Source organism: Protomyctophum parallelum, assembly GCF_964188405.1.
Source record: "Protomyctophum parallelum genome assembly, chromosome: 3".
In the NCBI taxonomy this organism is placed as follows: domain Eukaryota; kingdom Metazoa; phylum Chordata; class Actinopteri; order Myctophiformes; family Myctophidae; genus Protomyctophum; species Protomyctophum parallelum.
This window is the reverse complement of record NC_139698.1, coordinates 46491310-46505957: the sequence shown is the minus strand read 5'-3', so window position 1 is coordinate 46505957 and position 14648 is coordinate 46491310. Positions and strand designations below refer to the sequence as shown.

General features: G+C 43.5%; 1 protein-coding gene across 1 annotated transcript in view; it reads left to right on the top strand.

Annotated features, from left to right (window-relative positions):
* The window catches only part of ascc3 (activating signal cointegrator 1 complex subunit 3), a 194462-nt gene that overhangs the window by 32188 nt on the left and 147626 nt on the right, over nucleotides 1-14648 (top strand). The window contains exons 6-8 of the mRNA XM_083761688.1: nucleotides 6806-7007; nucleotides 8426-8564; nucleotides 12534-12659. Coding sequence (XP_083617814.1) covers nucleotides 6806-7007; nucleotides 8426-8564; nucleotides 12534-12659 — 467 coding nt within the window. The remainder of the gene's footprint in view (nucleotides 1-6805; nucleotides 7008-8425; nucleotides 8565-12533; nucleotides 12660-14648) is intronic.

Here is a 14648-nt window from a genome sequence, read left to right as displayed (position 1 = left end):
AACATTTTGGATAAATGGTAAATGGTGCATTTATATAGAGCCTTTATCCAAGGCGCTTTACATAGATTGTGCATTACATTCACCGATTCATACACCGATTGCGGCAAAAGCCATGCAAGGTACCAACCAGCACATCGGGAGCAATTTGGGGTTCAGTGTCTTCGACATGTAGACAGGAGGAGCCGGGATTCGAACTGCCGACCCATGGATCATTGGACGACCTACTCTACCTCCTGAGCCACAGTCGCCCCAGGATGTTTGCCACCCCATAAATAATAATTTGTCCACTATTACATTTGCATCTATGGAGTACATATTTTCTGATCAACTCAATAAAAATAGGAAGGAAAAGGGAAAAAGAACATATTGCCATCATACAAACATGTATGGTGTAGTGCAGACATTGTTTGGGCTTATTTTGCCTCATACTGTGATTCTATCTGTGTTTGCTGCATTGAATGATGCCATTGGTTCATTGGTGTATGAGTGTGTTTAGTAGTGATGAGATCAAATCAAACCTGCCTGACAGTTACGGCAATTGGAAGTCATGTGTGCAGAGCTGATGGAAGGGAGCAGGGCACTGTGACACGATTCTTTTCGATCTAACGTCAAATCATTGTCAAATGTTTGGAACCCAATATCTCATCATATTGCACACCCTTTCTGTTGTTTTACCACAAATTGTACTGTATATGTATGCCTGCAGGTCGGAAGGCAATCCAAATGGAAAGGTTAGGTCCTAATACTGTCAAATGTCATTATGATATACCCACACAGCTGTTGCTTTACAGGCCAAAAGTCCCACTTGGCTGCATCCTCAGTCTCCCAGCTCTTATGGAAAGGTTATTTCCCATGGGGTGCTTTTGTCTGTCTTCCGGTTGAATCTGTCTGGTGGTCACTCTGTCCCCTGGCCTCCACGACGTAGCCACTTACTCTCCCCGGTGAGTCCGGTGAGGGCAGTGTGACTTTTCCACTTGGTGACAATGCCCCACGTCTCAAGGTAGAGCTGGCAATTAAACCTGCCTCCGCCTTGCATAATTTACGAGGCATGCAGTAACGAGGAAGCGTCTCATTAGCACAACCCCCCTCCCCCTCTACCATGAACTGTGATACGGCATCTGGCAACCGGAGCTGTCTGGTTGGGCGTAAGGAGAGCCGGTTGTCTGGGGTCGACCCACCCAGGCTACAGCTACAGCAGCGGGGGGACGCACTGGGGGCTTCAGCCAGCTGGGGAGGTGACAGCTCCAACCTGGTATAAATAGCCTCCCATTGTGCATTGTGTGTGTGTGTGTGTGTGTGTGTGTGTGTGTGTGTGTGTGTGTGTGTGTGTGTGTGTGCTTGCTGTATGGTTGTTATGCAAGAGAGAAAAAGAGAAACCCTGTGCATGAGGGGAGTGTGTGAGTGTGCCTGGCTGGGTTGTCAGTGCACACGTCTTTCTCTCTGGACCATTAGGCATATAGTAAGCTTATGTGTCTGATTCTGTTCAAATCTGGTTTGTGTCTGCTCCTCTTGTCGGGGGCAGAGAGGTTAAAGCCCGCCAAGCGCCCAGAATATCCCACATTTGATGTACCTTCAAGTTTCTTGTGCACACTGTAGTCTGTATTTTTAGTCTGAAATTGTCACACGTTTAAACATTTATAGGCCCTCGTGTGTCGATCACGTTTATACACAACAAAACATTCATTCTTCATTCAAGGTTTTGGAACAGGATACACTACATTTTTTTCCGCCTCCATCAGTATTTTTAGGATGCACCGTCAATAGCCTATCAGTTGAAACACTTTTCCTTATGTGGTGCCACTATTTGGAATGCCAATTAAACTCGTGTGTGTGTGTGTGCAGGGATGCATGGAGTTGTACTGAATTGAAGAAATATTTCTTAATAACTTGCCATGCCAACCTTAAATGGGATGTGGATATTATACGCACAACATGTCATGGTTCAGCATTTAGTTTCAAATCAACTCCTAATTAGTTTACTAACAGCTGTCCTCCAACTGTGTAAATGTTTGCTGTACAAGACACCAGCTTTTCGTGTCCTATCATTTTGCTGCCGAGTCTCATAATGAATACATTGAAATGGATGAGGCTATTGCACTGCTTACAACTTGCATTTTAATTCGTCTAAGCAGTTGTGTTGTGTTCAAGCTGTTTCAAAATACTTATTGTTCATGTATCGATTCCACATAGCCTAAAGTTATTAATAAAAAGAGCAAGGCATATTCATAGACTATGGCTTATAACACAATCCATGTGGAGCTGAGTATCGCAGACGTGCAATTCTCATGGACACAAAGACGGTTCCCCCCTTTTTATTTTATTTTTTATTTTTTTACAAATGTAATTTAGTTTTGGATACAGCCTGGAACCGTTTGTTATTTGTGTTTGCCAGTGTGTTTGTAGAGTCAAGGCTTTTAATGCGCTAATCTAATACGCAATGTTGAAATGAGATAAGATTGATTATAACCCAGTCTTTTCTCGGGCTGTGGAATCAACAATGTTGAGTGTTCTGCTGTGGGGAATTTAATATATCAGTCATGGCAGGATACCAACTTCTTTGTCAGGCAGCCACAGCGCCCGATGGATCCAACATTCACCACACAATATTTCACAAGACAAATAGGAATGTTAAAATAGAGCAGGGGCCTCTGAAATATGTCTGGTGAGCCAATGTGGCTGGTAGACAGTGTAGACCAACTAACTAGCCTTTGGCAGGAAGCTACGTAGTGTTAATTTCCCCTTCCTGATATAATTTTTTGCTGTTAAACTGCACTTTGTCTATGTAAGAGTGACTTATTTTGTTGCATAACATCGCTGTCGGGTGGAATGGAAATTGTCTATCTCCAAAACATTAATACTAATAATGGGCGTCTAATCCCGTCTATATTTTGGGCATGGTATAGGCGAACGTATTCGCCCAGGCTTGTAGATCTGCTATTTAATGCTACTTTTGTGCGACACTGTATGAAAATATGAAATAGGACATTCATTTATGGAAAAACCTACAGGTTTCTGGCCCACATTTTTTCTTTTCCTACCTCGAGTGCAACGTAAGACCAATACTCCACTACAATTATTTGACAACTTTAGTTACTAGTCACTAGTCTACATCAGCCCTATACTGTACACATTTCGGCACGATCTGCAAGCTCACAATGCATTGCAATGTGACACATTGAGAGCTTGAAAATCTGCTATTTTCAAAAGATTCACATTTCACATTTGAAAATTTGTGGAATCAGACATTCTGTACAATGAGTACTTTTACTTTTGTACTTTTAAGTATATTTTGTACTTTTACTGAAGTGAACCTTTGCTTGTAACAGAGTATTGATACTTTTACTTGTGTTAAAAAGAAGAAAATGTGTACTTTTCCCACCACTGCTCGGGGCCTTCCTGAATTCCTGCCAGGCCCACGTTGCCACATAAGCTGCAAAGACTGTGTCGGGAAACATGGCAAAGACACCTCAAGAGCAAAGTAGAAACACAACAACAGCTCACCCTGGTCCTCACAACACACGCAGCCCGTCAGCACGGAGGCTCTGGGAGACATGGTCCCACGAGGCCTGGAGGCAATCACTTCTAGAGTGTGGAGAAATAACCTGGGATGATGGCTCCCAGATAGAGTGGGAAACGAAAAGGACAGCGGGCGGTTTAGACAGAGGAATTGGTGCATCGCGAGGGCAACGCGGTTAACCCGTCGACACCGGGGAAGCCTCTGTGTCACTTAAAGCTTTTAACGGTGCGTTCAGACTTGAATTTAAATATTCGCCTCGGTTCGTCCCGTTTGTGCTGCACCAGGTCGCGCCGCGGCCGCTCGAGGCTTCTCGTCTTTGCATTGACTTTGTACATAATCACGCCGCTCTAACCATACAAGTGTGAATGTACCTTTACACCTCTTTAACCATTATTTTGTACTTTTTTTGCCTCGCTATTCAAAATGAAAGATGTGAAAATGTGTGCAAAATTGCTAATCTTTGAACATTTATATATAATGTATATGTTTTAAAGCGAACATTTCTAACTCAAATCCTTCCTTCTGGGGATCCCCTGGAATGAAATATTTTGAGATGGGGGGTCCGTGGCCAAATTCATTCAGAAGGCATTTTTGTAGAGCTGAGTCCTCGGGTCTAAATGGGTTAAGGGGGGGGGGGGGGTTAAGCGGGGTGTGGCGAGGGAAATTGACGATGGGAAGGAGGGGTAGGCCAGAAGAGGGAGGGGTGTGTGTGTGACTGTGTGTGTGTAGGGAGGGGGGGGGGGGGTGAGAGAAGCGAAGGATGGAGCCAGAGAGGGGAGAGAGCGGGAGAGCGAAGCAGGTATAGAGCCGTTAGTGGAGATAAAGAAGAAATCATTCAGTCAATCAGCCCGGGCCGCGGTGCAATCATCAGATCTCATCTGTTTTCAAGAGCAATTCTGCCGTTTATTGAGCTGTTGTGCTTCTACCAGGGAGGGGAGTGGGGGGGCTGCCTGGGGGGTCTTTAACCCACAAAAGTCAGATGAGTTCCCTTTTGTTGGCTTTTATTTCCAATGTTGAAATATGTATGTACTTTTCCTTATACTTCTTCGGTTGTTGCTGTGCTTTCTGAAGAAGACACCAGACCTGGTACAATTAAAAATATAGGAATTACTACAGTGTGCAGGTGTGTGAATGGGTGAATGTAATGCACAATCTATGTAAAGCGCCTTGGATAAAGGCACTATATAAATGCACCATTTACCATTTACATCACATGCCATTATAGTCCAAGGCAGGCTAAACAATACAATTTTTACCGTTTTTTCCTCATCATGTGAGCTCAGGCCAGAGCCACTCAATTCAATTCAATTCAAAGGGCTTTATTGGCATGAGAAAACAAACGTTTACATTGCCAAAGCAGAAAGAACAATACAACAATACAGCAATACAATCAAAACGAAAATGATGTACATTTGAAGGTCAGAATCTTCAATAGATCAAATTCTATGTACCAGGTCACTCGATGCAGGTATAGTGCAGGAATATACACAATGATTAGTCTTTAGGGTGGTTGTGTTCCATTTGATATCCTTCTCCTATCACAGCAACTCACAAATCTTGCTGCTGTGTTTGCACATTGTTGTACTTCGCCCACAGATATGGGAGTTTTTTGTCATTGGTCATGTTTTCAAAATCTCTGTGTGTGGTTGTAATCTGTGGGAAGTATGTGTCTCTGATGTCTTGGTACAATGGACAGATGGTTAGGAAGTGTAGCTCGGTTTCCACTTGTGCAGTGGGTGCATAGTCTGTCTTCTCTCGGGATACAGGTCTGCCTATGACGGCCTTTCTCGATTGCGAGACTGTGCTCACTGAGTCTGTACCTAGTTAAGATTTGTCTTTGTTTTGGGTCGGTCACGGTGCTCAGGTATTCTGCCACTGTGTATTCTCCGTTTAGGGCCAGATAGCATTCTAGTTTACTCTGCTTTTGTGTTGCTTCTTTCCAATGTGTCAGATAGTTTTCCTTTTGCTGTTTTATAATTTGGTTTAGTCCAATGGGTTTTCTATCTCGTGGCTCTGTTTGTGTTTGTGCCCGGAGTTCCAGGGCCAGCTGGCTGAGGGGGCATCTCTCTAGAGTTTCACTTTGATGAATTGAACAATGTGGACCCTGTTGTAAACAAGTGCAATGCTTAATTGGGTCGTCCACTCACAGTTAACAGTCTTTGTATTGAGTTTGTGCTTGAAATGTACTGTAAATTCTGCAAACTGTTAATAAATATTTCAATCAATCAATCAATCAATCAATCTGTGTGTGAGTGCCTTGTTATGGAGTGCATCTAGGTTATTCATTATCATAGCCTATTTTGTGCCTCTGCTGTTTTTGATCTTGTAACCTCTTGTAGGGTGTGTGATGTCTCATTTAAATAGTCCCACTGCCCTGAGTCAAACTAATTGGGCACAGAGCTACAGTAGGTGTGAATCACCAGTTGTGCATCGATGCAGACAGGATTAATCAGCCACCCACACACACATTCAGGGAAGGAAACAGCCTCTGTCATGACACATCTATCTGCTTTTTATGTTAATTGTTATGTGCACTAAGGGATATTTGTTCTTGTTAAAATATGTGTTAAAATGGTCTATATTGTGATAGCAGTCATTGCTATCGAGTGAATGTCCAGTAACAGGGGACCACCCTGTCTCTATAGCTGACTTTAGTATTTTCAGGTCAGGAATCAGGATACCAATTTGATCCAATCAGGAGAGAGAACTCATGCAGGATACCGGGGTAAACAAGTTAAATTGTAAGGGATGGAACTAAGAAGTGAGCCTACAAAATTGGAGCTGGATCACTATACAATTGAAGACGATAAATGTGTACTCTCTCATGATTGGCTGAAATTGGCAACCCACCTGAAAAACTATTTTTCTGTTTTTTTTTTTTAAGTCTCAAGAGCTTGAGAGACTTAACCAACACTATAGCAATGATTCCTACCAGAATATAAATATACATGTAGATCAGTGGTTTTCAACAATCAAGGTCCATTTGTTATTCAGCATTTGAGCCACGGACCACCATTTTGATGACATGTAGCCTCTCAGACCCAAAAACGTTGGACCACAACTCCATGCTGTATTGATGTTGGTACCATAGGAGAGACGAGTAGACAACAGGCAAACGTTGATCAAAATAACAATTCTACATTCTCTAAATGTGTAGACTCCTTGTAAATTAAGTAATGCCGATGTTTAACAATACTTAAACCCTTGAGAGTGTAACAATGTCACGCTCTCAAGAGTTAAAGATCTGCAAGGGTCCATTAGGTTTCACTTGTTGTTTTTCCCACCCAGATGCTAGCCGCAAAGCCACGGCCGACGGATCCTTGCCCACCGTGGCCGTCCAGGTCACCATCCAGTCGGAGCAGGAGAGACAGATGATGAAGATGATGAAGAGGGAGGGGAAGAGGGAGAGGAAGAGGGGGAAAGGCCTTGACGATGCCGACCCCGCAGACGCAGGCTTCTGCTTTGACCCCAAAGAGATGAGAGCCCAGAGGTAGACGCCCGTCTCTCGATTTATTCCCCTCCTCACCTCCCTCCCCTTTTCTCTTCCTGTCGGACCCTCCCCGCGTGGTGCTGTGGTACAGTGGTTCCCAAACTCTTTATCTCAAGATCCACAAGAGAACCCAAACCAGGGACCCGTCCCAAACTATAGAGCCTTATAGAAAACAGCAGATCTACAAGCTCACAACCCGTCGCTTCACGCCGTGTTGTGAGCTTGTACATCGGCTATTTTCCACTACTCCTTAATTATTATTTAGGGTTAGTTTAAATTGATGGAATTTCTTAGATGTGCCTGTTTTAAAATGTATAAGATTCTTTAACCGATTTAGACCTGTTGCAACCTACTGTATACGTTGTTAACTTGTTATACCTTTCAATCTGCGAGCTACCTCTGTGTCTCATTAGTTGTTGCTATACATGTAGCAACATAATTATTTAATTGTGTGTAAATCTTTTGAAATACATTTATATTTAATGTAGGAAAAGAAAATGGGATTTTTAATCGAGTCGTGACCCATAAAAATTGGTCTGTGGTCTAGACTCCCTACCCACTGTTTGGGAAAGAGTGCTGTAGTACTTCAATATCGAGGCCAACACATTCTTATGCATTTTTCATCACAGCTCAGCCGCAGGTTAAGAAAGAAAGAAAAAAGAGGGGTTGGGGGGGGGGGGGGGGGGGGGGGGACATATTGACTTTGGCATCACACCCTCTTCTTTTTTGGGGAGGGGATTTTTCTGAAAATTTAATTTCCAGCAGATGAAGAAAAAAAAAGAAAAGGAAAAAAAAATAGAGGCAGCGATCTGTTTAATTAAAAACTTAGTATGGCCAAATCCGCCAGACTGTGAAGGAAGAGATTAGCAGCGAGGTAAGCCATGTTATGAGGGAACATTATGCCTCATGTCTCTCCGCTGGAAAAAGAAAAACAACATTTCACGTGGCTGCCTGCCTATCTGTTTGTGCCGTCCGTCAAAATCTGTATTCTTCTTAAATCCCAAACCCAAAGCTAGGAGCCTGTGTGTGTATTTGTTCAGGTGCAGTATGTTCTCCGGTGTGAACTAGAGCCTATAGGGATGGGATTTATCGATTCACTCATGAATTGGTAATTGATAACCTTATCGATCGATTAACTTTCCTAACATAACACTCTATATTTTGCTGATATATAGAAAGAATACAAAAGGCATATTATATTCCTTGATCAAATATTGGAATAAATGGAATGAAACGGGCACTGTCTTGTCTTTCACATCACATGCAAAAAGCAGGGACGTTTATGTGCCTACCAAGGTGCGGGGGGACCTTTTTTTAACCAGCCCACAGACAGACAGCATTACGTTCACAGAAAACCGCCCAATGTTTGAACCGCAGAATTTAATTAATTGAAGTGTCTTATCTTTTCTTTTCTCCAGGGAGCAGGCCCTGCTGAACGCCCGTGTGGAGCCAGTGTTCAGCCTCAGAGAGCGCGTGTACGAGCGCGTCCGCTACCCCAACGTCTACGACTGCCAGGCCGAGTCCGCCAAGGCCGCCGCCTTTGTGGGAGGAGCCAAGGTGAGGCCTGAACCACCCGCTGATAGACACACGCATGTACAGTAGTGTTCACGTTTGTAGAAGAAGCTGCACTTATGCCAAATATGGCAACGTGAAAACACTTCCCAATGAACTATTCTATTGGTAATTCAAAAGTCATCTGCACACCTGAATGAAATCTATGCGACAGATGCATTGGTGGAGTATACTGTACATGCACAAACACACACACACACACACACACACACACACACACACACACACACACACACACACACACACACACACACACACACACGCACACACACACACACACACTGATCAAAGCATAAAAAAACACTGTACACTACAGTATCTTCACTTGCTCAATCAATAAATCAATTTTAATAACTAGCTAGTTATTAAACATATATTGTTTTAATGGACAAGTGAAGACAATAGAGGGAATGAGTGGCAGATTGTTTAAGGCAATCAGATAGGACTTTTCTGTTTGGATGTATGTTCTGTCAAGGCCAGAAAGTATTTTTTTGCCACTCAGTAGGCGTTCCCACATAACTTCGGGGCATGATGATACTCATGATAGTCATACCCTCTATAACAGTTTTATTACAAGAATGATTGATACTAGAATGTACTCCCAGCTGCCTACATAAACAAGGCCGTTGCTATGCAACGCTCCCTGTTACATTGTTCAACTCTGCTTTCATTAATTTTATTTTATTTTTTCTTGCTAATTTGAATTGACCCCCACCGCTGACATACTATTTGAATATTTTTTTTCCATCAATCTCATCTTTCAGCAGCTCTACATGTCCTCCTTTTAAGGTGGAGTTCTTTTTTCTTCCAGAGACATACATTAGGCCTCCACAGAGATTGAAGTTCACCTTGAATGTTGTCAGTCTGTTTGTAGCGTAATGGTGCGTTCACACGGGCAGACGCAAAGATGCAAAGCTACACAGTGTATTTGTAGCTGTAGCTTTTGCAGCAGCTACAAGCGTCGGATTTCTTCGTAGCTTCACGTCTCTGGCTTCCATTGACAATAAATGGTAGACTGCGTCGTTGCGTCTGCCCGTTTGAACGCAACATATGAGTTATTTCGTATCTGCAGAATGGTATGCAGTAGAATGTCACAAAGGCATTAGTGGTGTAAGGCTATTATACCACACCTATAAACCATACATAACCCAGTTTATAATGTAAATACAACGCACAAACAAAAGAATACCCCACACAGAATAAAAGTTTCACATACTTATAGGTTAATTCACTCTGTGTTGGGTTGTTGTTGTTATGTTTAAATGTTGTTATGACAACTACAAAAGCAGTTTTATTTCAGAGAGATAAATACGAAATAGCCTTATTTCAGGTCTTTTCACCGTAACTGTCATGATTACATCTACCGGTGACTACCCAGGGGGACAGTGATTTCCTCGTTTCTGTTTTCACCCGGAGGGGCTCGGATAGCGCGAGCAATGAGCATGCATGCATGGCCGTGAAGATTGCAGATGACGCTGCGCGGGTTGACGCCTCCATCAGGCCCGCTCACTAGCAAGCACAGAAGCACCAGTGGTGTGCGAGGAGCACTTTCTCTGGCTAAACTTGAAGGAGATAAAAGAGCTCCTCCAGAGCAGCGTTTTTACACTTCGGTTGCATGCTGAAAATAGCTGATCTACAAGTTCACGTAGCAATTGTCAGTATATTTAGTCTTAGTTTCAGTCATGGCTTAGTTTTTATTTAGTTTGTGTCGACAAACACATTTTTCGTCATAATTTATGTTGACAAAATCAAAACTACTCCAGAGGAATGCTGACTCTGACCCTGTCCTGCTGCTGACGCTTGGTGGAGCTTGTGGCTGTGGCCACATGAAAACTTGCAAAAAAATCATAATATCGAATCGCAACAATAGTTGAATCGCAGGATCACAATTCGATTAAGAATCACAATACAAATCAAATCGGCACCCTACTTATCGAAATCGAATCGAATCGGGAGGTAATTATGGAAGCATGTACTGTACACAAACACATAATGCACATTCCATGAGTGTGAAGAGGACATTGCTTGTAGTTACCTCTTATTCTTATTGTCTGTTGCTGGGCGTTGTAACTGTGATGTATGTATTTATTGTCGTCTCTTGACTGTACATATTGACCCGAGCAAAATGATTTTCCCTTGTGGTTAATAAAGGACATCTAATCTCATCTATTGGCATTTTGTTAGAGTGCAGTTCTAATCCTAAATGGATCCTAGTTTAAACCATGCTGCAGCTGTCACCCATGATGGTGTAAAGTGTAGACTAAGTAGACTCAGCATGTAGGGAAACTGTGTATCATCACCCACCACCTCTAACCGCAGCATTGTTCAACTTCAGATCTTACACAGCACAACCCTGGGTGTTCATTACATTTGCAGAGCATACAAATGGAACCAAATGGATCCGTAAGTGTCCATTTTGTTCCATTAGTCCATTTGTACGCGTGCTAAAAACATGGATAGTTTTAAGTTGTCGACTCGATTGATGCCTTCACAAACTCATTGACTTTAGTTTTTAATATCAACGCTTTCCCCCGGGATAATGGTGATACTATTGAAGTCTTTGTTCCACCCTCGTCTTTCCATTACCAGACATTATAATTAAACAGCAGCTATACATTGGAATCAAATCAAGATAAATATTTTTCTGACGTTTGGAGAAGATGCATAGTGGACATTCTGCTGACTCAGATGCTGTCTTGACACCCAGCCATCTCATTACACCTTTGCACCCAACATATTATTACCCACAAGCCTTTCCTTTAATCTGCTCTGTTTATATGACACCTTCCTTTAATTGTTCATTGTAACTTTCACCTATACTGCTGATTACCATATGCCTCTTGTGGGTGCATTTTCAAAGGGACCCTGTGGGAATACATTTGGAAATATGTCAGTCGGTTTAGTTCATTGCCAAACATCCAGCGTAGCGATAGTTCAGGTTGGCACAGAACGCAGGAGGTGTACACTGTTAGAACCCCCCCTCCCCCCGCTATTCATTTGCTGACAAGTTACTTATTACTTATTATAACTGTATTTTAGGCTCTGCTTCTGGGTGGGTTTGTGATCTCAGACTCTGTGTCATGCCTGCACACGCAATCTGTAATGTCACATGAGCAGAGTCAAACCACCAAACGGAATGCAATAACATTGCAATAAATGGTAAATGATTAATCCTGAGCTGAATGTCTAACTGAACCTAAATATATTCAGATGTGTGGAAGTGTCTTTCAAGAGTATCCCTCAAGAATACCCTTTCAGGAATCTTGCCAATTAAATAGACAGAGTATACAAAGAGTTTGAAAGAAGCCTTAAGGCACTGGAGCAGACTGGGACAGTTAAGCCTTTATTTAGCAGGGTGTACAAGTAAACAATACAAAGAGACTATACCAAAGACATTCTATAACAAGAGCTGACGCTCCCATTGAGTCCCATGTGCCCAGTGCTGCTACCATTTTGGAGTGATGATGCAACTTCGGTTGCTTTAACCATTTTGACCTGAGATCAGATTCTAAAAATGTCTGTTTTCTGAAAAAGCTATGTTTCTATGTCAGTCGTTCTTCGATTAAAAGAAAATAGCAGACCTACAAGCCACAGAGTGGCGTGCTATGAGCTTGTAGATCAGCTATTTTTCAATAGCTAAAGCCTAACATAATGCTAACAAAATGTGTTAAATATATGCACATGCATGCGCACATGTGTGTGTGAAGTGTTATATATTTATTTTTAAAGGAAGCGTTTCCGCCATCTAGTGGTGATCCAAAACCTTTGGAGTTTTGTGTCTTGTTATAGAATTCCGTTATCGTCGCGTTACTAGGAGCATAATGGCCTGTAGTGGGCTGGCTAAACCACCAGGCACTCAGGGACATATGCTAACTACTTGAAGTGTTCTTGAAGTCATGGACTGTGTGTGTGTGTGTGTGTGTGTGTGTGTGTGTGTGTGTGTGCGGTGTTCAGCTGATGTTGCCGGAGGGCGTGCGCAGAGACAACACTAAGATGTACGAGGAGGTGGAGATCCCGCCCAACGAACCCATGCCCATCGGCTTCGAGGAGAAGCCCATCTTCATCTCTGAGCTGGACGAGGCAAGTGACGCCATGTTTGACTGCTTGTTAGTGTTTCTATGTGTGCGTGTGTGTGTGTGTGCATATGTACAAATCGTGGGCATAACTGCTGCATTCCCTTTTTATATTATACATTTTTTTGAATGCCTCAGATCTTTGCTTTCTTTTTCAAATCTTCAAACCATTTAAAAAAAATACAGAAAACGTCAGATCAACAAACACAACGCATTGCGAGCTTGCTGATACAGGATATTTGCGGCTAACGCCGTTGTGTTGCGTGTGTGTCCATCAGGCTGGCGGGTAGCAGGAGGGGGGAGGGGGGAGTGTAGCGGCATGAGGAGCCGGTGGTCCGGTTCCTTCCTGCTGCTCTGGGACGAGCGGGGCTGTAAAGGCCAGTGAGTGATGTTGCCTCTTAATAGAAAGTGCTGTAGCTCTCAGCCGGCTGTCGGCGGACACAATGGCCCGTCACTCTGGCTGACAGCTTGACTGACATACACGCATGGACACACACACACACACACACACACACACACACACACACACACACGCGTGCGCTCGGGCGCGTCACACACACACACGCATTAATTCCATCACACACTTAACACCCGTTCCCTTAGCCCCACCGCAGACTTCACTGAGACCCGTAGTAGGGGGTCAGTGAGCTGGGCAGAGCGCTATTCAACCCCCCCCTCAGGCCCTCACCTCAGCCGTTTGGAAGGCAGTAAAGCCCACACACATCATTGGCTTTGAAAGGCACTGTTCCCCTCCTGTCTGGCAGAGTGGTCACTTTAATCCATCAGTACCTGTGGTTCCAAAGGTCACCTGGAGGGGGAGGGGGGAGGGGGGATTTGATTTTGGTCTTTTGCTTCGTTGATGAAGTCCCTCAGATATTGAAGACCGTCCCGGTGCCTGTAAACCAACGGAGCTGGTTTTGTCACACACTTCAAAGTACCCGTGTAACTGTTCACCTCTCTTAACCTTCCTGTCACTCAGGCTAATGGACGTCATAATAAGTGGGGGTGGGGGTGGAGGAGGGGTCAGCCAGCCGTGGCGTCTGGCGTGTCTGTGAGTGTTTGTATCTGCGCGTGCCGTAACAAATTAATGAAGGGTTGCTTTCGTCATGCCTATGTGGCCGAGTTTCCGCCGCTGTTGTTGTGTTTGTATGGATGTGTGTGTGTGTGAGAGAACACTGGAGCCCTGTGGTCCTCCTCGATGCTTGTCACTTAAAATCTTCATCAAAGCCCCTGAGTGCTAGACTATTAATGTGTCCATTAGGCACACAGATATATGCACAGAGACACGTGTCCCCTGAGACTAGCATCATGTATGCCGTTGTCTGCCAAAGTCTCACACATTTAATCCTTACAGATATATATTATCTCTTAGCGATATACACCCATTTTATTTTGTAATAATATTATATATGTGCACGATAAAAGATGCGATGAGAAGGCGGGCTAATGGGAGGCTAGACTGGCAGGGCCATTGCCTCTAAGCACAATTATCACTTTGGCTTTTTCACCCAACGTTTAGCTTCTATTTCTCCTCTGTCAGCCCCTTTGACTTTTAGCTGCAGCCAGCCAGCCAGCTGCGTCGTGAACCAACTGCAAAAGTTTTAGGCTTTTAGCAGACACAAATAGCTAGTGCTCTCTGAACTAAACTAAAAGTTTAGTTCCCCCAAGTTTCTTACACAAGTAGCATCCTAACTACTTGAGCCCTATTGTCAAATTGAGCTTTCAGATTTGGAATGTTTTTTTTTCACATGGACATCACAATCACATACACTGACACGAAACAAGACAGGAACGCCCAAAAACGTCACAGCCGGTTTTTTAACAAGACAGGAACGCCCAAAAACATCACATCCGGTGTTTTACCCCGGGCAGAATTTTCTATGGCTGCCAATGCAACTTTTTCCAATCCTTAATCACATACGGCAAACACCTATGCCGATAATATCTAACTTGCGGAGGTAACGTGCCTTGTCCGCGGGCAACAGATCTTTCAACG